The sequence below is a fragment of the Zootoca vivipara genome, chromosome 1, assembly GCF_965207765.1.
Source record: "Zootoca vivipara chromosome 1, rZooViv2.hap1.1, whole genome shotgun sequence".
Classification (NCBI taxonomy): Eukaryota; Metazoa; Chordata; class Lepidosauria; order Squamata; family Lacertidae; genus Zootoca; species Zootoca vivipara.
Genome location: NC_142582.1, coordinates 88,581,028 through 88,604,674, shown reverse-complemented (window position 1 = coordinate 88,604,674; position 23,647 = coordinate 88,581,028). Strand labels below are relative to the sequence as shown.

The 23,647-nt window shown below is 43.7% G+C and overlaps 1 protein-coding gene across 1 annotated transcript in view; it reads right to left on the bottom strand.

The window, feature by feature from the left end:
* Positions 1-23,647, bottom strand: part of GALNT16 (polypeptide N-acetylgalactosaminyltransferase 16) — a 150,251-nt gene that overhangs the window by 62,788 nt on the left and 63,816 nt on the right. Inside the window, exons 2-3 of the mRNA XM_035113536.3 lie at positions 12,926-13,101; positions 3,858-3,956 (exon numbers count right to left, since the gene is read on the bottom strand). Coding sequence (XP_034969427.3) covers positions 3,858-3,956; positions 12,926-13,101 — 275 coding nt within the window. The remainder of the gene's footprint in view (positions 1-3,857; positions 3,957-12,925; positions 13,102-23,647) is intronic.

The window sequence follows — 23,647 nt, the reverse complement described above, 5'->3', positions numbered from 1 at the left end:
GACCAACTAAGTTTTTATTTTGGTATGAGCTTTCGTGTGCATGCACACTTCTTCAGAAGAAGTGTGCATGCACACGAAAGCTCATACCAAAATAAAAACTTAGTTGGTCTTTAAGGTGCTACTGAAGGAATTTTTTTATTTTACTTCGATCCAGACCAACACGGCTACCTACCTGCTCACTAAATGTCACCATGGAGGAGCACTTAAGAGACAGGCCTCGTTTGAAGATCTTGGGGTCTTTGAAGAGAATATCTTTCAGATACTGAGGAATCAAGCTATGAAGGGCTTTAATGGTGGACTTGGGCCTTGAAACGGGCCAGGTGCTACTACGGAAGCTTTCAGTACCTTCCAGCACTGAGTCTCAGCCTTCTGGTTGCCATTGCAACCCCATACCATCCCTGGTTCAGTCATAACCTTAACCGTAACATTTTGCTGAAGGTCAACTCCAACCATTCCTCTGATTCAGATAATGCAAAGTCCAGGAGATATATGACTTCATGGATGATTGCCTGCTAGCCTTATACTTTACCCTTGAGTGTAGCATAGCCACAATTTACACTTTATCACCATGAGCAAGGACTTGGAGCTATAAGTATTCACTTAACCGTAGAAGACAATGGGAATTTAATAGGAGTCAAGATTCGCCACGTCTTAATCCTAGAACCTGTTTTTAATGCTGTGGTTTAGCTCCAGAGATTTCAAAATGATGTGACTGGCAGAATGCCTCCCCCCCCCAAAAAAAAACTCCTAACAACCAACCCTCTTTCATTTAGGGGCAGGTTATGGGGAAAGAATCTCCAGAATGGAAAGGAATTATGACCCACTTCATTTCTAGCCCATTCCTAGTTGGAATTAGAGATAAGAAACCATTTCTAGTCGGAATTGCAGTCAGGTTTAGGTGTGCTATGAAAGAATAAAAAATTATCAGGATTTATCCTTGCCCTTGTCTTGAACCTAAGGTCTCCTCAGATGAAGAGCAAAGAGAGCTGGACCCTCCAGCAGATCTTCACCCTGCAATGATCCTGAAGTGCCATCAAACCTGATATTCCTGCCCCAGCCATGATGATTCCTACACCAGCTGCCTGAGCTTCTGGCTGGCTCTTAGAACTCCCCTCATCTCCTCCAAGGGCTGGAGGAGCAGAAGAGATGGTGAGAAATGCAGGTACTTCAGAGACTTGAAGTTCCTAGCCCATGGCGTTGCTCTGTGATTGAGACGCAAGAAAGGGTGGAATCCACAGCTCCTATATAGGCTTACCATTTGAGTTGCTCCCTTGATTAGGGTTGCCATATTTCAAAAAGTAAAAACCAGGAGCTTTATAAAAAGACACACACACACACACACACACACACACACACACACACACACACACACGATTTTTTCAATTGACTTGCCTAAGATCCAGGACAAAGTGCCGCCTTTCAGAAATCCCTCCCGGACGTCAATTCTGCCTTTGAAATCCAGGTAATGTCCGGACATATGGCAGCCCTACCCTTGATGAAGCAGCAGCTCTCATCAATGCTCCAAGCTTCAGCCTTCCTGGCCTGCGGAAATGGCCCCAAAACAACAGTCATCCAGGAATACTTGAGACCTGGCACCTGTCATTCTGGAAAGGAAGCACTTAGGTGGGCAATATATTCCCATCTAAGTTGTATAGCTCCTGCATTGCACTGCTGAACCCCAAAAAGTTCAGCTATCCTTGCTGGGAACTAAGCAGCTATTCAGCTGGTGTGTGCTGTCAGTGCCCCTGCTTCGAAGGCCGGCTTTATTTTGAGGCAGTTATTGAATTTGATTGTTTTACTGCTGAGGGGGGCACATAAAGATTGTGGGTCCATCCTGCTGACTTAACTGCCTATTGTTCGGAGCAAAAGTTTTATGCTCCCCAGGGGCAGCCTCCCCAAGACCAATACTACCTTGCAAAAGATTTGTTCTGTTTTCACCAATGCGCAAAAGCACCCTTGCATTCATGAAGCCCAGCCAGGATGCGCTCGAAAGAACCTCTTATTTATTCACAAAGCAGTCTTCTGCAAGACCCTAAGACCTGGAGTGAGGGAAAACAGTTCCGATGAATAATGCATCACTGCCAGAGGTACTCTCAGCTGCCTTCCAGCTGAGATACACTCTCCCTTTCTCTCTCCCTCTCCCTCTCCCTCTCCCTTTCCCCACCTCTGTGTCCACAGAGAAAGCATTTCTCTAACCTGGAAGACTGCTTAAAGGACACTTTTAGCAAAAGTTTAATATCTCAAAGGGAGCAGAGGACATTTTCTCAGGAAAAAACAACAACCCCCAAGAGTAAACAGTCTTGCTGCATTCTTTAGCCTGGAAAGATATTGGAGGAAATGGTCATTGGAAATGTTTATTTGCGGCAAAAAGAAAACAGGAAGCAGCCAAGCCCAAGGATGCATGAAAAGAATATATATTAAAAACTGGATTTGTCACACATGCTTGAACCCTATTCGGGGCTACTTGGCCTGATGGAGACTAGGCAGGCAGGCACAAGGTCTGCTAGTTTGATTTTTTTTTAAACCATGTTTCTCCGAAAATAAGACACTGTCTTATATTTATAAGTGACCAGAGGAGGAATGACCGTCGGGAGGAGCGCAGAAAGAAGAAACGCCATGATGCATCTGCAGCAGCACAACTGGACACCTTCATCTGCCCCAGCTGCAACAAAACCTGTCTCTCCTGTATCGGTCTCTACAACCACAGCAGTCGCTGTAACTGTCCAACAGTCTGGCTTCACCCAAAAGGCACACACCTCCATTGTCTCTTGAGACAGATGGATGGCAATATTATTATTATTAATTATTATTATTGTTATTATTAGGAATGCACTGCATGAAGAAGCTCCCAGTTCAATCCTCACACCAAAATACCTCTCCCCATCACTACCACCTCTCCATCTGCTGCTTCATAAGTGCCCTGAATTACTCTGGGGAATTTCTCAAATATATAAAGAGTTGTCAGGTAGAAATGCTACCTATTCTGGAATTTCATACCGTACGTTGAAGTGTTAAATTACTTTGTTACAGGGCAGAAATATATTGTGTCCCTGCTCAAGCACACGTCATCATTCATGCTTTGCCCAGTTATACCTTGTATATTGCAGTCATATAAGATATTGCCTCAGGCACCATCATAGCCAATGAGGTTAATCCGAGGTTCAATTATTGCTAATTGAAAACTTCTCCTGGCTTAATAAATGGTAGTCTATAAAAAAAAAAACCCAGGAAAAGGAGTTAAGGCTGCAGATTCCTCACTTCCTACTTTGCACTTACTTCAGCTTTTCAACCCTTGTCTACTTTAATCTATTACATTAGGGGATTTCAGTCTCTGAGCCTGCATACATATGTCCTATACATGACTGATGAACATATAATCTGGTCTCTACAGAAAAAAAACTGGGACAACCCAAACTTCATATGACAGCCTATTTGGAATGGTGGTGACAGCCGACGACTAGGGTTTGGGGGACTTTAAATGAGTTTAAACAGGGAATGGGATGCAGGTATATTGTTGGGAGTTGGTTTAAACAAAAACAAAACCATTTTTTGGCCCCGAGTCTCTAACACGTTGATACCAATGCTGTGATTCAAGCAGAACCACCGTTTATGAAAGAGATGGTTGTGGACATAGCAGGCAATATGGGTTAACTCCCATCGCCAAGCATCCAGTGAGCAAATGGTCTGCAGGTTTATCCAAAGAGAGGTTCAGGTGCTTTTTTTGACTATCAAATGAGCTAAACAGCTCGATTGCAACCAAGTTACTTGGGCATAAGTCCGGCTGAGCCCGGTGGGATTTTCTTACCACTAAATACACTTGGGATTGCAGTCCCATCGGAGCTAAAAGCATGCATTACCTTTTCACTGTGCGGAGCAAGGTGGAACGAGCCTCATTATGGAAAGTGATAATGATGCTGGTTGCTGGCAAGTCGGCACCGTAGTGCACAGAGGCACACCTGTAACAAACAGAGAGAAACAGCATGTGATGAAATGGGGGGTTTGCTAGGAAAGTAAAACTCCCAAAACTGCTGCCAAGCTCACAAAATCCCGTGTACATCTTTACCAAACAGCCGATAACGGAATTTTGGTGCCCTGCCAACCTTTTCCCCATATAGCTTCTTTTATTACGGGAGTGCAATTCATCACACGCTGGCAGTTCCGACAGCAGTACTTAGTATCCATCAGATTATAACTGCCAGTAACACCAGTTAACAAGCGTGTTGGTTTCAAACAGCACTAACAAAAAAAAGTTGGTACCAACCCATCCTTTTGGAATCTGCTTCATGCTCTGTCCAAAGGGCTGGAAGAGGGAAATCTATGGCAATCTATGGCTCTATAGAAGCAGCTGCACTGTTGATTCCTACAAGGCCCAGCAGCAGCTGATAGGATGATGTGGTAGGATGTATATGAATTGGCCATAATTATGGAGAAGTGGCGGTTCCAAGCTTTTATTGATGGGAGTCACATAGTGGTGCAGAGCACCATCCAGACCAGCCCCACACCACATGGGTCATCATCCTCATCATCAGTTCAATTTATACACCGTCCTGTACCCGGAGGTCTCAAGGCAGTTCACAAACAAGACCACAACATATAAAATCAAACCAAAAACAATAACCCATTTCCATTCGTTTCATCTATTATTCTGCAAATAGCTCCAAAACCAGTTTCAAAATGGTTTCCCCTGCATTTTACTTTTAAAAAATGGGGGGCTTGTTCATGAAGCTAGCTCTCTTTTTAGCGAAAAATAACAAAAAGGCAATTTTTAAAATAAATGATCCTCAAACCAGTCAAAATTGGAGTTCATACGTCAATTTTAAAAGTTACGTTATAGAATGCACATCTAATGTACAAGTGGGTCTATTGTGCTTTGCAGTCTATGTTAACAACCCATTTTGCATGTAAATGGCTTAACGTAAATTAGCAGTGTGTTAGTACACACTGTTAAAAAGTTCCTGCGGCATTCCTCCCATACAGTTGCTGCACCACAGGCAAAACAAACCAGAGTCTGGCTTCTATTGTCTGAACCTGGCTCATGGCTTGTTTCTTCCAAAAACAAACAAACCCATAAGCAGTCAGCCAAGAACAAACTTTGGCTACCATTCATGGTTTGTTTGAGAGAGAGCAATCACAACCCCAGGTTCAGGTGACATAACCAAGTGACTCTAGCTGGTTTTCTCGGTGGTGTGGTAGCACCAGCCCACTGCACATTCTCATTAAACTATAGTTTGTTTTAAGCTATTGTTCAACGTGACACATGAGCCCAGGCCATTGAGACCAACAGCTGCTTTTAGCATTGTTTGTGAAAACACTCTTTTAAAACACAGATGAAGACATAGGGGAGAAGTGGGCATTGGCAGAACGAGACAAAGGGCGCCAACAGATGTCACAGACCCAACTTGCAGGGCGGATCCAACACATTAAAGTGCTGAAGCATGAAAGGTCAGGAGACTCCAGAATAGGGGATTTTTGGAGCATGGTACAGCAAAAGAGAAGACATAGAAGGGGCATTGCAAAGGAATAGGGGTGTGACAAAGGTATATATTTGGCCAATCGGGGCTACTTTTACAGTTCCTTTTCCCCAGGAGCTGGGAAAGATAGCTGTTCTGCCCAGGACTTATTTGAACTATATATTGCTCTAGCATTTATTAGTATTGGTTTATGGCTATCACTAAACTGCTACTATTTTTTATCCCAATGTTCATTGCTATTGTTTTATGGCCGCTCTAAGTGACAACTATTTTTTAACGCAGCATTTTATTACTGTGACAGTGGCCTATTACTGCAATTTCTAAGCATAAAAAGACGCTCTGATGAAGGGTAAGTGGAAGAACTAGAATCAGGCACAAGACACATTATGTATATCATTGCACTAATTCACATTTTCTTTTTCTGCTGTTTTTTTTAAAATGCTATTAAGGCCACATGATATAGAGAAATGACAGGCATTTTTATTTTCCAGAGGGATAGCTCTCATAGTAAGTCTTGTGGAGCCTTAAAGACTAACAAATTTATTATGGTACAAGCATTCATGAACTATAATCCACTTAATCCACTTCAGCATAGGCATGAAGTGTTATCCTGAGTTGCAGGTATATTACACACACACACACACACACACACACACACACACACACACACACACACTGTGGAGAGGAGGCTGTTTGTGGATCATAAACAACAGAGAGAGTACAGACAGACAGTGACAATTACATAACTAACAGTTGCAATTTGCATCACAGTTGCTAATAATACAGATATCCTGCCATTGGTAAGCCAATTAACATATGCAACGTGCTAAAAATCATTTGTCTTGGTTCTCTCCACAAGTTATAGAACTGAACCACTTGATGCATTGTTAATTCTGCAGTTTTGCATTGCTGCCTCCCTCCTGAATGTCCTTTGCTACTTTAAGGGAATTTGCAGGTGTCATTGGAGGGTGAAAAGTGCCCCCACTAGCTTTTGAATATTATCATGTCTGGTGTCAGATTTGTATCTGTTTATTATTTTGCATAAATACTGGTCTGTTTGTTCTATGTAGAATATAGATGATGGTGTGTGTGTGTGTGTGTGTGTGTGTGTGTGTGTGTGTGTGTTTCACATGGGAAGATGAGGAGGCAAATGCTTAAACCCCTATTGTTGTTGTGAATAGCATTATTAGGTACCGTAATAGTGTGCATGTGGACAAAGTTGGCATCTGGGTCTGCCGCAGGGGCAGGTAGCCTGTTGTTGCCAGTGTGTGGGTGTTTTTTGTTGGGAGGCTGGCTGTCAGTAAGCAAGTACAGTCATACCAGCAAAACTGACCATCTGAGGGCAGTGTCACTGAAGATACTTGGAGCAGTTTCAGCTGATGATCTGGTTTTCTCTTCTGTCCTGGTATAGATTGTTCATGGCTACTTTTTAATGTTACATTTCCTTGTAAAATGGCTTTTACCTGATTGTCTGCTAATTTAAGTACTGCAAATAGTGGAGCTTGCATCTCCAATCCAAAGCTTGTGCATGGTATAGTACCGTATATGGCTTTGTGGTTTGTTTGTTTTTAATGAAAAAGCAGTACAGTGGTACCTCGATTTACGAACTTAATCTGTTCCGGAAGTCTGCTCTTAAACTGAAACAGTTCTTAAACCGAGGCGTGCTTTTCCTAATGAGGCCTCCCGCCGTCGGTGCCCTTCCACCGTTCGGCTTCCGTTCTTAGACTGAGGTAAAGTACCGAATAGTACATAAACAGGGCTGTTCTTAAACCAAGGTACCACTGTATCTGAATATCCAAATAAATAAATATTACAGTTCATCCTCATCCTCAGTGTGGGGGATGTAATACTGACCTCCTTGATAGTGTGTTGTACATGTTATAAAGTGCTATATAAAGCCTCTTAAACGCTTAAGACCCAGTGGTGTGATCTAGTGGTTTGAGGAATGTCAGGACATTCCTTGTGTGGCCATGAGACAGTTACCATCTATGGGCCTTGCCTACCTCACAGAGTTGTGAGGAGAATACATTGAAAAGGAGAATGATGTGCATCACACCGAGCTTTGTGGAGGAAGGGCAGGATAAAGAATAATGGTGTCATAATAATCGGTAGTTAAGTTCCATGCAAGCCTGTGAAAGCACTCTAGTGACCTGAATCCAGCAGCTTGGCTTGGACAATACAGCATATACCTAGCTTGGTCCAGGTAAACCAGGCATTTTCAGGTAAACATGGCATTTACATAGCGCATCCACACTTAACAAACCCAGAGTAATGAACCTAGGCAGACAGGGCGCTATAATGAAGTTAAGATAAAGGGATTACATATACAGTACTGTAATGATATGTAGCACCTCCTACAAATATATGGCATCATATTTTCTGCTACTACTTTGCTATTGCTGCATATGTTGGAATGTTTTTATTTTGTCCTGAGAACAAATCTGGAAGATAAGCCATATTCTGCTGTTAGGAAGACTTGCACAGATTCAACAACATTGTTTCTTTAAGCAAGTATCAAAATACCAGTCATTTGCATTTGCATAAGCCTTACCACAAACACCTCATAGTATGGTAAATATGCACAAAGAGATACATGCATAATTTTTATTTTATTTTTTGCCCAACTTTTCATAGCTCAATCATGGAAAAATGCATAATTACAACATAACAAAATGGTCATAAACAAAACATTTAAAAAATGCAGAACAAAATCAATTTCCACTTAAATCATAAGATCTAAAATAAAGGTAAAAAATTGTATCGACAACAGCAACAACCCCCCACCCACCCAACAAACCCTGCTAAACAATACTCTAGTCCAATATTCAGTTCAGCAGCCTCAGCTTTTGTAGCTGGAGTCAGTCAGGGCCCTCCCCTCCCAGGTGGAAAAAGGTCAGGTGGAAAAAGGTCTGCAAGGTAGGGAGCAGTTCTTCCAGGACTCACAACCAAGATCTCAAGTCGTAGGGAACAGCTGGCCTTTTCTTTTTATTTTCTTTTTACCTTTGCAACTTTGTATTGTGTTCCGTTGAGGGGGGCAACAATAATTTTGTGAAGACACTAACAAAACACTCAGATTTCAAATGTATGGTCTCCAGGTATTTGTCAGCAATCTCAAGACCCCATCAGCATTGTATATTTAATGCAGTATCATACCGCTTTAAACAGTCATGGCTTCCCTCAAAGAATCCTGGGAACTGTAGTCCATGAAGGGTGCTGAGAGTTGTTAGGAGACCCCTATTCCTCCCAGAGAGCTACAATTCTCAGAGTTCCCCGAGGACCACTCAGAGGACCACTCTGGTATTTATAGTTCTGTTAGGGAAATAGGGGTCTCCTAATAACTCTTGGCAAACACGTGGCGCTGTAGGTTAAACCACAGAGCCTAGGGCTTGCTGATCAGAAGGTTGGCGGTTCGAATCCCTGTGACGGGGTGAGCTCCCATTGCTCGGTCCTAGCTCCTGCCAACCTAGCAGTTTGAAAGCACATCAAAGTGCAAGTAGATAAATAGGTACTGCTCCAAGCGGGAAGGTAAACGGCGTTTCCGTGCGCTTCTCTGGTTCGCCAGAAGTGGCTTTGTCATGGTGGCCACATGACCCGGAAGCTGTATGCCAGCTCCCTCGACCAATAACGCGAGATGAGTGCCACAACCCCAGAGTCGGTCACGACTGGACCTAATGGTCAGGGGTCCCTTTACCTTTACCTTTACAATAACTCTTGGCACCCTTAACAAACTACAGTTCCAAGGTTTCTGTGCGGGAATCCATGACTGTGGTATATAATAGTGCTGTAAATGTATGTTGCAAATGGGGGCCTGAATTGTCGAAGTATTCATATCCTGCTCTTGGCTTTATGCTAGATAGACCTGCCAACTCAATTGCTTTGAACAGTAGCCTGCTGATAATAAAAGTAATCTACAGTCCAAAGCCTCAGAGTCTTATCTGCCACCTCATCTCTTTCAAATAATCTTATCTCCTGATGCACTTAAATAACTGTGAACTGGTAAATGCTGAGATGCTTTCCTCTAACATCATTCTTTAGCTTACAATTCAGTGGAGATAGCAATGCCTCGAATTATCTGCGGATGGAAGGGGGGAATATTCAGTCCTTCAGCTCTTTTGTACAACTGCCGGTCCAATCTTCAACAGTCCAGTCTTGCAACGACTTGCAAGGTAGTTAGAAACGGTATGGAAATCAAGGCATGTACTTAGTTTCTGTTTGTGAATGCATAATGCAGTGGAGAAATGTGAGAAATGGCAGTAAGCTACGCTGGAGAAATGGAAGAATATACACAGAGCACAGTGGGGAAATCGACAATAATCTGGTGTCTACAGGTTTAAAACAGGATTGTGAGCAGTAGCTTCAAAACAGCAATAATGAAGACTCATATTGGTACTCATGTTTCCATTCTCAGAAATTGCTCTCTTTGGCTGAAGTGGGGCGGACATGAGTGTACTGTACATAGCTTTTTTTCATGTATTTCTGATTTTCTTCTAACTGGTCATACAATGAATGTCCTAAAGCAAAATTGGTGAAAGAATGAACAAAAAACCATATTTTAAAAATCAATATCAGTATCCAGCTCAGATGCCTCATGCAGCAACTGAATTGAAAACACAGCACTCATGTTGTTGTTGTTGTTTAGTCGTTTAGTCGTGTCCGACTCTTCGTGACCCCATGGACCATAGCACGCCAGGCACTCCTGTCTTGCACTGCCTCCCGCAATTTGGTCAAACTCATGTTCGTAGCTTCGAGAACACTGTCCAACCATCTTGTCCTCTGTCGTCCCCTTCTCCTAGTGCCCTCAATCTTTCCCAACATCAGGGTCTTTTCCAAGGATTCTTCTCTTCTCATGAGGTGGCCAAAGTATTGGAGCCTCAGCTTCACGATCTGTCCTTCCAGGGAGCACTCAGGGCTGATTTCCTTCAGAATGGATAGGTTTGATCTTCTTGCAGTCCATGGGACTCTCAAGAGTCTCCTCCAGCACCATAATTCAAAAGCATCAATTCTTCGGCGATCAGCCTTATTTATGGTCCAGCTCTCACTTCCATACATCACCACTGGGAAAACCATAGCTTTAACTATACGGACCTTTGTCGGCAAGGTGATGTCTCTGCTTTTTAAGATGCTGTCTAGGTTTGTCATTGCTTTTCTCCCAAGAAGCAGGCGTCTTTTAATTTCGTGACTGCTGTCACCATCTGCAGTGATCAAGGAGCCCAAGAAAGTAAAATCTCTCACTGCCTCCATTTCTTCCCCTTCTATTTGCCAGGAGGTGATGGGACCAGTGGCCATGATCTTGGTTTTTTTGATGTTGAGCTTCAGACCATATTTTGCGCTCTCCTCTTTCACCCTCATTAAAAGGTTCTTTAATTCCTCCTCGCTTTCTGCCATCAAGGTTGTGTCATCTGCATATCTGAGGTTGTTGATATTTCTTCCGGCAATCTTAATTCCGGCTTGGGATTCATCTAGTCCAGCCTTTCGCATGATGAATTCTGCATATAAGTTAAATAAGCAGGGAGACAATATACAACCTTGTCGTACTCCTTTCCCAATTTTGAACCAATCAGTTGTTCCATATCCAGTTCTAACTGTAGCTTCTTGTCCCACATAGAGATTTCTCAGGAGACAGATGAGGTGATCAGGCACTCCCATTTCTTTAAGAACTTGCCATCTGAGTATCCAGCTCAGATGCCTCATGCAGCAACTGAATTGAAAACACAGCACTCATATCTCAGTTTAATAAGCTGAGGTATGAATGAGCTTGTTGCCTGTACATAAAGCCCCTTCACTCCTCTTTTCACAGGCTGATCAATTAAACCAAGAAGCCATCGTTTCTACTTTTGTCTGAACTAGGAAACTAAGGGTTACCAGCCAAAAGCCAACCCAATTCCAAACCCTAGTTTAGGGTCCTGGCTTGTTCCAAAAGTGGCAATTACATGTAAAAGCATTACCCTGCTGCAGCATTTCATGAAGAATAATTAACATTTAAAAGCAACTTATCCACTGTGCTGGTCTAAGCAAAACAGTACTAAAAACAATCAATATGAAAAAGCAACAGCTACACAAAGTTAATCAAAATCAGCATAAAACCACACAATAGCATGAAATCATTAAGTAGCACTTCAAACCAACAAGAGATGACAAAATAGTTCTTAGAACTAAAAGCATGAAATGTAAACAATCTGGGAGAAGATAAAGGTATTCACCTGGTGGAGAAAAACCTGGTGCCAGGCAAGTCTCTGGGGAGAGTATTCCATAAGCAATATTCCATAAGCAAGGAACCACCCCCAATAAGACCCTCCTGTTCCTTTGAAACCACCTACCTCACTTCATGAGGTAGAGCCAGGGCAGTCTCGAGCAGGTCGCGTGCCCTGGTGCTGAGGGGCGGAGATCGCTCCGGCGCCCCCGCCCTCGCAGGGCGCAGCATGGTTTCCGCACGGCGAAGCGCACCGCACCACCAGGGGTCTACCTAGAGCCGGCCCTGGGTAGAGCAGGCATCCCCAAACTGCCCCCCCCAGATGTTTTGGCCTACAACTCCCATGATCCCTAGCTAACAGGACCAGTGGTCAGGGATGATGGGAATTGTAGTCCAAAACATCTGGAGGGCCAAAGTTTGAGGATGCCTGAGGTAGAGGAACCTAGAGAGGCATCTCCAGTTAAGGTCTTACAGTCAGGGCAGCTACAAATGGAAGGAGGTCATCCTCTGGGGTATCCCAGGTTTTTTTTTTTGCACCCTCCACATAGAGGCTGAAACACTTGAATTCTCAGCTCCGACCTCACTGCCAGCTTGCCCCACTTACCAACCATCCAGGTAGGCAGGAGAGACCCTGCTGTTGCAAGAACATCTTCATGGCACCATGCCAACAAGTCCTACTTCTACAAAACTATATACAATTTGTTTCTGGTTAGGTTCTACAGACATGGCTGGACCTATGGCCAGCTTACATTTTTAAAATGCCTGTTCTTTGCGTTGCATGCAGTCTTTAATAATCTTTGCATGTTCAAAACAGAAAAGGAAAGCTTGTGCAAAGGGAAAATGGACCTTCTTAGCTTTACTTGTGAAGACTACTTTTGTCTTCCTCACAGGAAAGATGACTCAAGGATTGGCAAAGATAGTCTAGCACAGGGGTCAGCAACCTTTTTCAGCTGTGGGCCGGTCCACTGTCCCTCAGACCATGTGGTGGGCTGGACTTTTTGGGGGGGAGGGGGAATGATGCATTTTAAATAAAAGCACACAATCTACTCATGTAAAAACACTAGACAGGCCATACAAATAACCCAGAGATGCATTTTAAAGAAAAGGACACATCTACTCATGTAAAAACATGCTGATCCCCTGACCGTCCGTGGACCAGATAGAGAAGGCGATTGGGCCGCATTCGGCCCACGGGGCTGAGGTTGCCTACCCCTGGTCTAGCACAAGGTGATTGTTTGTAAATGGCAGCAGTCTGATACAGTACCTGTAATGCCTCGTGTCTCGAATGGGCCGGTCGCTGCTGAGCTTGTCACTCTCTAACTGATTGAAAGCATGTTGCCGATAAGGATCTTCTCCAGCCTTCAGCAGCTTTGAGGAGACATATGCCTTTTCATCAAAACCCCGTAAGCCAATTTTCTCTGCTTGTGGTGGCCTGGATGCCTAGAGGGAGGCAAGACCAAGATTTAGTTCTGCGTATGAAATCAAAGCTTTTTAGGACCTATCCTATATAATAAAGTCCCTGTGTCTCTGCGTCCAGTTCCCTGTGTCCGCGCTACCGCGCATGTGCCCCACGGACACAGGGATTGGACACAAAGACTGCAGGCACACACACGTGCGCGCTCTCCACCACCCCCACCCCTCTGCCAACTGCTGCTCCCGGCCGGACAAGCGCCTCACTGCTTCCTTTGCCGCTGCCGCAGAAAGAGGCCGAATCGCAGCCTTCTCCTGGGCGCCCGCTGGCCAGCTAGGCTCAGCGGAGCGCCCCAACGAAGTGGCGGCCGTGGGAGGGGCCAGCCACCGCAGAAAGAGGCCAAATCGCAGCCTTCTCCTGGGTGCCTAGAGGATCCCCGTCTCCTCCCCCCACCGCCTTCATTGGTTGCCCGGGAGAAAAGGAGGCGGCGCTGCTGAGCCAGGAACGGGACAGCCGTTGGGACTTGGAGTGCAGAGACACTTCGGAGAGGTGCCCACTCGGCCTGGCAGGTGCCCACTCGGTGCCCACTCGGCCTGGCAGGGAGACAAGCTAGGCTGAGGCGGCGAGGCAGGCATGAGGACCGCCCGTTCCCCTTTGGCGGGCGCTGCTGCTGCTTCTTTGTAGGCCCTGACGGGAGAGGCGGGCCCGGCCTCCTCAGGGCACGGCTTGGCGGCTCATCCGTGCGAGGAGCAATGCCGGTGGGAGTGAGAATGAGGCGGGCAGGCCGCTGCGGCGCTCAAGCTGGGCTGAGGTAGGAGGTCCGGGAAGGGAATTCGTAGGGCCGCTTGCTGGCCTCGGTGGAGGAGGAAAGAAAGCGAGGCCTTCTCCTAACTCCCACCCCATCGGGTCAGTTCTATCCATTAGGACTTGGAGCGCAGACCCGCCGCTTCATCAGCTCTGCGCATGTCCCCGAGGTTGCTAGAGCAACAGGTCTGCTCTAGCACCCGTTATTTTAACAGGCTTCATGATACTAGTTTTACATAATATAGACCTTTCTATACAAAGACCACATTGCATGGCAATGACCTCAAGGACAATCTCAAAGAAGATGGTTATCTAGATAATTATCCTGCTACACAATGACCATGTAATTTCTTATGCTCATGACAGGAGAAAGGACTATTTTTCTCCTTGTACTCCATTGACTGAGGGTGTCTCCGCATTCACTATTTTCCAGGTAGGATTCAAGTGTATACTGGAAATGTAGGCTTGCCCAATTAAAGTGGACTAAAATCTCACAAAACAAATCCATATAACCCCCACCCCTCTACCCTGAGATAGGAGCAAAATTCTCAATTTGGTTTTCATAGTTCCTCAAATCAGGATGCTATGCTATTTTTTGTGTGTGTGTCGGGGGAAAACTGTACTTTAAAAAATGTTAAAATGCAACACACCTGCACAAAACTCGGTAGAACACAGTTTCTACCTGCAGTTGAGTGCTGGTTTTGGTCTGGGAAAGAAATCAATCATCTTTGCCCCCAGAACAGCTGCCTCTCCTCTGATTGGATTTCCCAAAAGAAAAAAACGAAAGGCCAGGAGCCTGGTTGCAACACTGGGCACTATCTCAGCCTTTCCCAACCTGGTGCCCTCCATATGTTTTGGACTACAGCATGGTGACTGAGGCTGATGAGAGCTTTAGTCCAAAGCATCTGGAGGGCACCAGGTTGGCAAAGGCTACACTATCTGGTGTGGAGACCTGGCTGAGCACCGTCAAAGAGTCCACTAAACTGCTCAAAGAATCTGTAATAAGTACAGAATTTACAGTCTCATACAAACATGATGTGGCAAGTACCCCACCACTTGCCTTGTTTGAACAATGCCCCCCCCCCCCCGTTGGTACAATAGACACTTTCTCCTCACCCCAGGCTGAAATGAGTGTGGTTGCTACAATAAAGGAGACCTAAAATTGTTAGGCGCTGCATAGAAAGGGTGATTGATTCCACAGTCCTGAAAGCTTTTCTCGGAAGTGCAGCTTCACTGAGAGAAAGCAGAGTGCACAAATGAAGAAAAATATTTGTTAAAATGGCAGAAGAAAGCCATTTTTGAGCCCGTTGTCAGTAACTGCTCACACACCCACAGAGAAGAAAGCCAGTGTAATAAAATGAACAGCCTTGGAAAATGCATCCTATTTTGATTCACAGAACACAGAATACACATCTTTTCTTCCAGCTCTAACGATCCCAGCGTTGTTGGGTTTTTTAGCTTTAGCACATTTAAAATAGCTTATTTTCAATATGGCTGTTGTACAATTGACTGTTCAGCAGAGGATAATGCCAACATTTAAAAACTCTCCATGGGAACGTGGGAGGACAATAAGACGTGAGCAGCATAAAGCTTTTACCCCCTCTAATGTACTGAAGGGGACTGAAATTTTGAAGGGGAAAATAGCATCTAATACGATTCCTTAACCAATAGGAGGTAGTGCTTTTTTGTGTAGGGTCCTGTCAGGCTTGAGGGCAGATGGCTGTGGGCTCAACAGAGCCCTAGCTGTCATATCACCATGAGTGTGCCACCCATATATTCACCTCCAGTTTTTACACATATTGCTCATGGGGGTCATAACTCCTTCACTTCTTAATTTTTCACATTTTATGTCCTATTTTCCCTCCAAACAGTATATATAAGGTTATCTAATTTTACCTTCTCAACTACAGTGGGTGATACAGGCAGGTGTTCATAATGGGATGGTGTTCCTCATGCATGCAAGTTTAGTTTAATTTTTGCTGCATTGTGGTTGGCATCAAAATGCCAGCCCTTATTCCCCCCCCCCATTTAATTCAGAAAACCCAATAAAATTTTAATGCCCTTCTGAAAATTGGCTGCCCAGATAAATTTGTAAACATCATTTGGCTCCTCCATGATAATATGACAGCAACAATCACAGATAACAATGGCTCTCAAAGTGAACCATTCACAGTGGGATCAGGTGTTAAACAGGGTTGTGTTATTGCCCCAACTCTATTCATTATTTTCATTGCCATAATCCTACACTTTGTCGAAGGGAAACTCCCCACCGGAGTAGAAATCATATATTGAACAGATGGAAAGCTCTTCAATCTGAGCAGGCTGAAAGCAAAGAGTAAGGTTACCGTAACTACCGTCATAGAGCTTCAGTATGCTGATGACAACGCAGTGTGTGCACCCTCAGAGGATGACCTCCAAACCATCCTAAATATCTTTGCAGAAGCTTACGAAAAACTTGACCTATCACTCAACATCCAAAAAACCAAAGTGCTGCACCAACAAGTACAAAACAACCCCTCTGCAGCGCCGCAGATCCAACTCAATGGTGTAACATAGGAAAATGTTGATCACTTCTCCTACTAGGCAGTTACCTTTCCACAAGGGCCAACATTGATGCCGAAATTCAGCATCGCCTGAGCTTTGCAAGTGCAGCTTTCTCCCGATTGAAGTGCAGAGTGTTTGAGGACCAGGACATTCGCAGGGAAACCAAAATGCTTCTTTACAAAGCTATTGTACTACCAACCTTACTATATGCTTGTGAAACATGGACCACTTATAAATGCCATCTCCAACTCCTTGAAAGATTCCATCAATGATGTCTCCGAAAATTGTTACACATCACTTGGGAAACAGACACCAAATTTGCATAAAATCTGCATGGGGCTAATTCTCACCCTTCCCATCTAAAAACAAAACAAACTAATTTCTGTCAACATTAGGTTTAGAAATTTCAAAATGAACAAGCAAACAAATGAAAATAATTGCATTTCAGGCCTGGATTCATTTATTAGCAAAGGATTTCTGCTACCCCCCACAGCCAGATTTTTCTACCCAATGATTAGGAGAGAAACCACGTCTTTCATTCTCTAAGAAGGGAGATGCGTGAACATTTTCTGTGGCAGTGGCAGCGCTGTAGCAAGTCTCCTGGAGCCATTATAGACAAATGGTTTCATCTAATTCATCTAGAAACTGTGGCTCATGCATTACTACTGACATTTAAAGAAAATAACATTTGGAGTGGCTTTCAGCCAGAACTGTTTTCTGGCATCACGTGCTCAGCTAATTGCTCGGCTTTTCATATTCTAAGCACCATTACGTGCCTCCCTTGACATTCTTTCCAAACCTAAAACTTCTAATGAAACCAATGGAAATTCAAATACTCAGGGAGAAACAAGTGCAGTGAGAGGTAACTGGCTGGATTCCAGTTGGTAGCACTGGGAAAACCAATCGTCAAGAAAAATGAGAGTGAACCAGCTTCTTCTCTATCCATGACTAAGCCAAATACTCTGTGGTTGGAATCCTTTATCTCCTGATTAAATGCAACAGGCATGTCAGTGAGAATGTATATCAGCTATGGTGAGATTTTCTAAAATTAAAATGTGAACACCTTTACACCTCTGTCCTAGAGCTTTTTTTAATTGACTAAACCAAAAGGTCACATCCCAGAAGAAAATCACATAGTGTAATTGGTTTTTTGAGTAGTCATCTGTGCAGTTCCACAAATGTTGCCTATAAAGTGGTACCTCGACTTACGAACGACTCGACAACTGAATTTTTCGACTTATGAATGGGGGTAACGCTTATGAATGTCTCGACATTCGAAAAAAACCCGCGGCAGTTTTAGATAGGGGTTTTTCGCCTTACGAATTTTTAGATAGGGTTGCTTTGACTTGCGAATTTTTCCATTTCCAATGCATTCCAATGGGAAATCGCGTTTCCAATGGCGTTTTTCGACTTATGAATTTTTTGACTTACGAAGGTGCCTTTGGAACGGATTAAATTCGTAAGTCGAGGCACCACTGTACTGTGGAGTGCAAAGTTTAGAACCTTATAGAACTTCCTGATTTTGGTGGAAAGCTCGCCCCTAACCCTCAAAGCACATGCTAAAGTTTAATGGCTCCTTTCCTAATGATCACTAACACGAATATGCCTTTTTCAAAGATGCCACACACTGAATCAACTTCTTCATCAAACTATCCACTACAACCCCAAAGTCCTGGTTCAGTCCAGACACCATGAGTGTCTTACATGGCTACAAGTGACTGCCAAAGAGTTAGATATTTGAAATTAAGATTTTTTTGCTCCAACATGCATCACTTTACAGTTGTTTACATTGAATGACATTTGCCATTTTATTGCCTATTCAATTAGCTTGGTGAGATCCTTTTTTAATTGATATTTTAATATTGTTTTTATTCTATTACTGTTTACTTTTTAATAATTATCTTTTCTATGTTTTAAACTTTTACTATTTTATCTGTGTTTTGTATTTTTATCTATAAGTCTCATTGAGTCCCGGTCTGGGAAAAAGGTGAGCTATAAGTAAATATAATAATAATATTTTTTTTGGTCCTACTGTCCTACTCTCTACTTTGTGCTGCATAACCAGTTCCTGATGCACAAAATTCATCTCTTCTCTTATTCTATAACTGCTTACCTTACTCAGGAGTCTTTGGTGAGGGACTTTGTCAACAGCTTTTTGAAAGTCCAAGTAAGTACACAATGTCAGTCACCTCAATCCATATGCTTGTTGACACTCTCAAAGAATTCTAATATGTTAGTAAGCTCGGCTTATTCCTTCAGAAGCCATGCTGCTTCTACTTCTGCAAGGCTTGTTCTGCTGGACCCACTCTATTCTTTTGACCATTATTTGTCATAACTGATTTTAATATTGTGCTTTTAAATGGTTGTAGCTCACCTTGGAACTTCATGCTGAAAGGCAGGTAAGAAATCGAATGAATGAATGAATGAATGAATGAATGAATGAATGAATAATCAAGCTCGTGTATGTCCCATATAGAGCAACTGTACAAGAGATGGGACAGAGAGGAAAAGAGAGCAGAGAGGCCCCTCCAACATGCCTATGTGGCTTCTTATGGGCCTTCCAAGTCTAAGCCGTAAAGGATGGTGTAATCCTGTTGGGAGGAGAGAGAACCAGTGCATACAGGGAGGGAGTGCATCAGGAATCATTATAGCATATGGACAAAACTGAAACAAAGAAAAAAAATTACTGTTGGGATCAAATCAAAGGTGACTGCTCTAGAAAGAGAAAGTAAATGTCAGAAGACGGAACAACGTACAAATGTTCAAGCCTTTCCACATCTTATATTGGTATTATCATACAGTTTTGTACCACTATGAGATCTGACTACACTTCCTACTTTAGGAAGGAAAAAGACTTTCCCTCTAATAAGGCCTTTTATTTGCCTCAACTGCTAGGGTTTATTCAGTTTATTAGGATTCAGCACAGCATTTCCATTATCTGTTCATCCTGCATACTTGTGCTTCCTTATTCCTGCTTGGGCTGATAGCATCAGTGGCCATTATCTCCTCACTGTTATACAGAGCAGAGATTATTTTCAATTACCAGCATCCCAAGAACTGTGCTATGTGTAAGTCTGAAGCCGTAAATGTCTAATTTTTATGATGTTTGAATGAACTTGCCACTTTCTCAAATGGAGTACTCAATCTTATTAGTTGTGTGAAAAGAAAAGTACTGTTGGGGTGGATAAAAGCTTTCTAATATGCAAAAAGCGGCTATACGCTGGGATGATAAGAACTGGTGTTTTCTGTGGCTATTAGGACAAGGAATGCAGCTGAATGATAAAGGAAAGACTGAAAAAGGATTTTCAAATCAGAACAATCAGGCAATGGAATTACGAAATAATCAGGGCTTTGCATATCCTGAGCAGATAAGAGTCAAAATTCTGTGCCAGGGAAATAAAATGTGATATAAGCAATGTCCATGGCCATACTAAATTTGCACCCCAAGAAGCAGGGCTGTCAATAGGAAAGGTATAAGACAGAAGCAAGCATAGCCAAATCCTTCCTAGGATGAAAAGGCTGAATTCTCTTCTGCCTGAAATGGGTTATCATCAGATCCTACTGTAGCCAGAATTTTAGGAATCAAAAAAATGTTTTGGTTTAGTCTGAAATACAGCATTGCCAGCAGAAAGGACTTATTAATTTATAAAAGTGCATCTACAGTATATCAAGGCGATATACACTAAAAACGTAGAACATCATCTGATTCTTCAAATATATATACACAAATAGTAATAAAAGAAAACAAATAAAAAATTAAAGAGCTGCAAAGGCCCATCAGCACGACAATGTTTTCAAGAGGAGCCTGAAAGTAAAAACTGAGAATGCTTGTTGACTGCTACTGGCAACGGTAAACATCCAACCTCTGGTAGAGGCCCATCAGGCCTCTACTACACAGGGGTAACTAGGTGCTACTCACCAGGTTCATAGCGATCCACCTTCCACTACTGCCCTTTTTCACAGGGGGCAAATCACGGGAACCCCCCCCCCATGTCTGCTGCCCGATAAGCCAGACAACCAGCCGCCTGCCCTACCCCATCCTATCACAGTGGCTAGGCCTCACTGTGCCTGCGCCGCCAACTAGCTGTGCACTCATGGGCTCACAGAGGCTGCATCTACACCATACCCGTCAACTCCCGGATTGAAAAATCCGGGATCAGCCGCGGCACGGCACCAGAAGTTCCAGACATGCATAGAAGTGACTTCCGGTGCCGGCACTGCCCGATTTCCAATGCCCAGACATGGGCAGAGCGGCACCCAAAATTGGTTCTGCGCATGTCCAGACATGCGCAGAAGGAGCCTCCCTGGCCGGCAGGAGCTGCTTTGAAAATCTGGGGGAATTACGGGATATTTCGCCATTTGGGACAACAGCAGGAAACGGGTTTAAAAATGGGGGTTTCCCGCGAAAAACGGGAGACTTGGCAGATATGATCTACACTCCTATGCCCCAGGCTTCTTCTTTTGCCCTCCTTCCATGCCCCCCAAAAGCTCCAGGCCCCACCCACTGCCAGCTAAAGGGTGGGAAGGAAGTGTGCATGTGTGACAAGCTCCTGTGTGCCAGGCTCCTGTGCCATGGGCACCTTTGAAGCCTTGCCCTATTGCAAGGCTGGGAAAGGGCAAGGGGATAAAAGCATTGATGCTTGCCTTTCCACCTAAACAGCCTTTTCTTAGGATCTGGGCATGGGGTATGAGGGTGGGAATGGTAGAATCGTAGAGTTGGAAGGGAACACGAAGATCATCGCAATATTGAAGGAGGGATGTGCCAGTACTGTGTACCGTTGGGTACCACCAGGAAAAAAAGCCCTGGATGATCTCAGTGATGGAGCTGGCACATAAGGGCTCTAGGAATCCTTAAGGTATCCTGGGCCCAAGTTGTATGGTCAATGGTCTACATCAAATATGCTTTGAATAGCCCAGGATCCAGGCTGGAGCCTGGAGTGGCTCCAGTTTCTAAATCATCTTCGCTCTTTGTGTCAGATGAGGGTCCACATAGCTGGCTCAAGACATTTTGCTGCCCAAGGGAGAGCAGCAAATGGTACCCCTCCACAGTGCATATAGATGCATAGCACTCAAGGCTAGTCAGAAAATCCCACTGGGGCAGCAGCAATGCAACACAGCAACAATTTGCTGCCCTTTCATGACACATAAAACGAGCTGTCCAAGGTGGCTGCCTCACTCTGCTAATGGTAAAGCTGGGCCTGAAGGAGCACTCATCTTTCTTTCACTTTGGCCACAGTACTCTGCGTCAGAGCTGTGCAATGTATAATCATATTAATAATAATAATTCTGCAACAGCAGCATTGCACTCTTGCGAGCAATCTTTTTCTTTTTAAAGTCTAGTGAAATCGGTACTTGAGTACAAACATGCTTCACACTTTATTTGGGTGGCTTTACAGTGATACAACAGTTACAGTGATTCGGACTCAGGAAGGGGTTTACATCAGAATCCCCTGTGAAAATGAAGGGGGGTCTGACTTGGAGACTCCTGTCAAATATAGCCTGCGAGCCAAACAGGTTCCCCACCCCGATCTGTAAGAAATAGAGATTCTAATAATTTTCAAACAGTGTTTTGTGGATAACCTCCACTCACCTTCTCAGCCATATATGTCCTCCCTCTTCCCTCTCTCTCCTTCCACTTCCTCCTTCAGCTACTGAGTACTGCTAAGAACAAAGTTCTCAAAACTCAGGGTTGACAGAGTGCCACACATTGCTTACACATAATGCTGAGTCATGGTTTAGTGTGATGTGCAAACCAGGCTGCTAAGATCTCCTCTACTGTACTTTCCAGGCTCGACCCCCTTTCGGATTTGATCACCCTAGAGAATGTCCGTGTAGCTGTTGCTTTGCATTTCTCTATAGGGCAGTCTTTGAAAATGAAACCTGTCTGCAAATAAAAGCCTATGAACCGTCAGCATGTATTGTAAACCTGCCTCACAACAGACCCTATCAATATACATGCAGGACACTGAGTTACTCTGTGATTGATGGGATTCTCAGAGACAGCAGCATCTTCATAACAAAAGACTTTCCAAAGGGAATAAAGCATGATCTAAAATGTAACTCTTGACAGCACCGCTATAACTAAAAAACTCAATATTTATCATATTGCCTTCCAGGACTACTGTCCTGCTCTGTTAGGGAATGCTGGGCACATTTTGCAGAGTCCACAATTCTGAAAACAAAAGGCGTACAAGCTGAGAGGCAGCAACTGCACAAGATAAAGAGTATAAAGATAAGAGGAGACGTGCTGGAGAGTTAGGAGTGCTTTAGACAGAAGCAAAATCTGGCCTTTAATTATTGGGAATTAGCTGGGTAGTTCACTACAATCCACAAATGTATGACCTATGAATGTCCTTTTAATGGCTTTTCTCTTAGCCACTCAGGATAAGGGCTGTGGGAGATTAATAACTCCACAACACACTCATAGTTTGGTATTCCACATCCATGGATCAAAGGCTGCCTTGGAGACACTTGTGTATACATTTTTCTAGCATCCCGTATTCTTCCCAAGCACAGTCGTCTGTAATTGTTTTCTGAAAACCAAGGTGAGGACTCCAAGGAAGCTTATATCGCTCTCAGCTTCCACCACTGGTATTAACTCAGAATCAGCACCACTTATTCAACAGATGGAATGAATATATATATATAGCTGCTTGGACAAAGCTGGGTGTGTGAGGATAGGAGGAATATAATCCTTTCTAGATGTTAGTTACACAAGCTGGTCTAATGATCTGTTTAACAGGAAGGAAAGAAGAATTTGAGGTCCTTAGGTATCTGAGAACAAAATCGGACAGGTAAAGCAAAGTGTGTCAGGGATCAGATTGTCTTGCATTAGCTTACTTCTGGGTTAACACTGAGCAGCTTCCAGCTTGTGGGAGAAAAAATGACTATTAGAAGGGAGCCAAGGAGAATTATTTTTTATTTATAAGGGCTAACTCTGAGGACAAGGTGCAGCAGTATATTCAAGCATTATGTAAATGGTGTAGAAGACTCTTTCTGGCACATTTTTTAAAACACAGTTGTAGAAAAAAAATTGTGCACAGTCAAGTGTGGCTACTGGTATCTATCTTGCCAGGGCTAGACATGTTTCGAAGCTGCAAGATGTGTAACACTGACAGTGTACACGATTTCCCATAAGGGAAGAACTATTATTGGAAATAGGGAAGTTTCTCTCTCTCTCTCTCTCTCTCTCTCTCTCTCTCTCTCTCTCTCTCTCTCTCTCTCTCA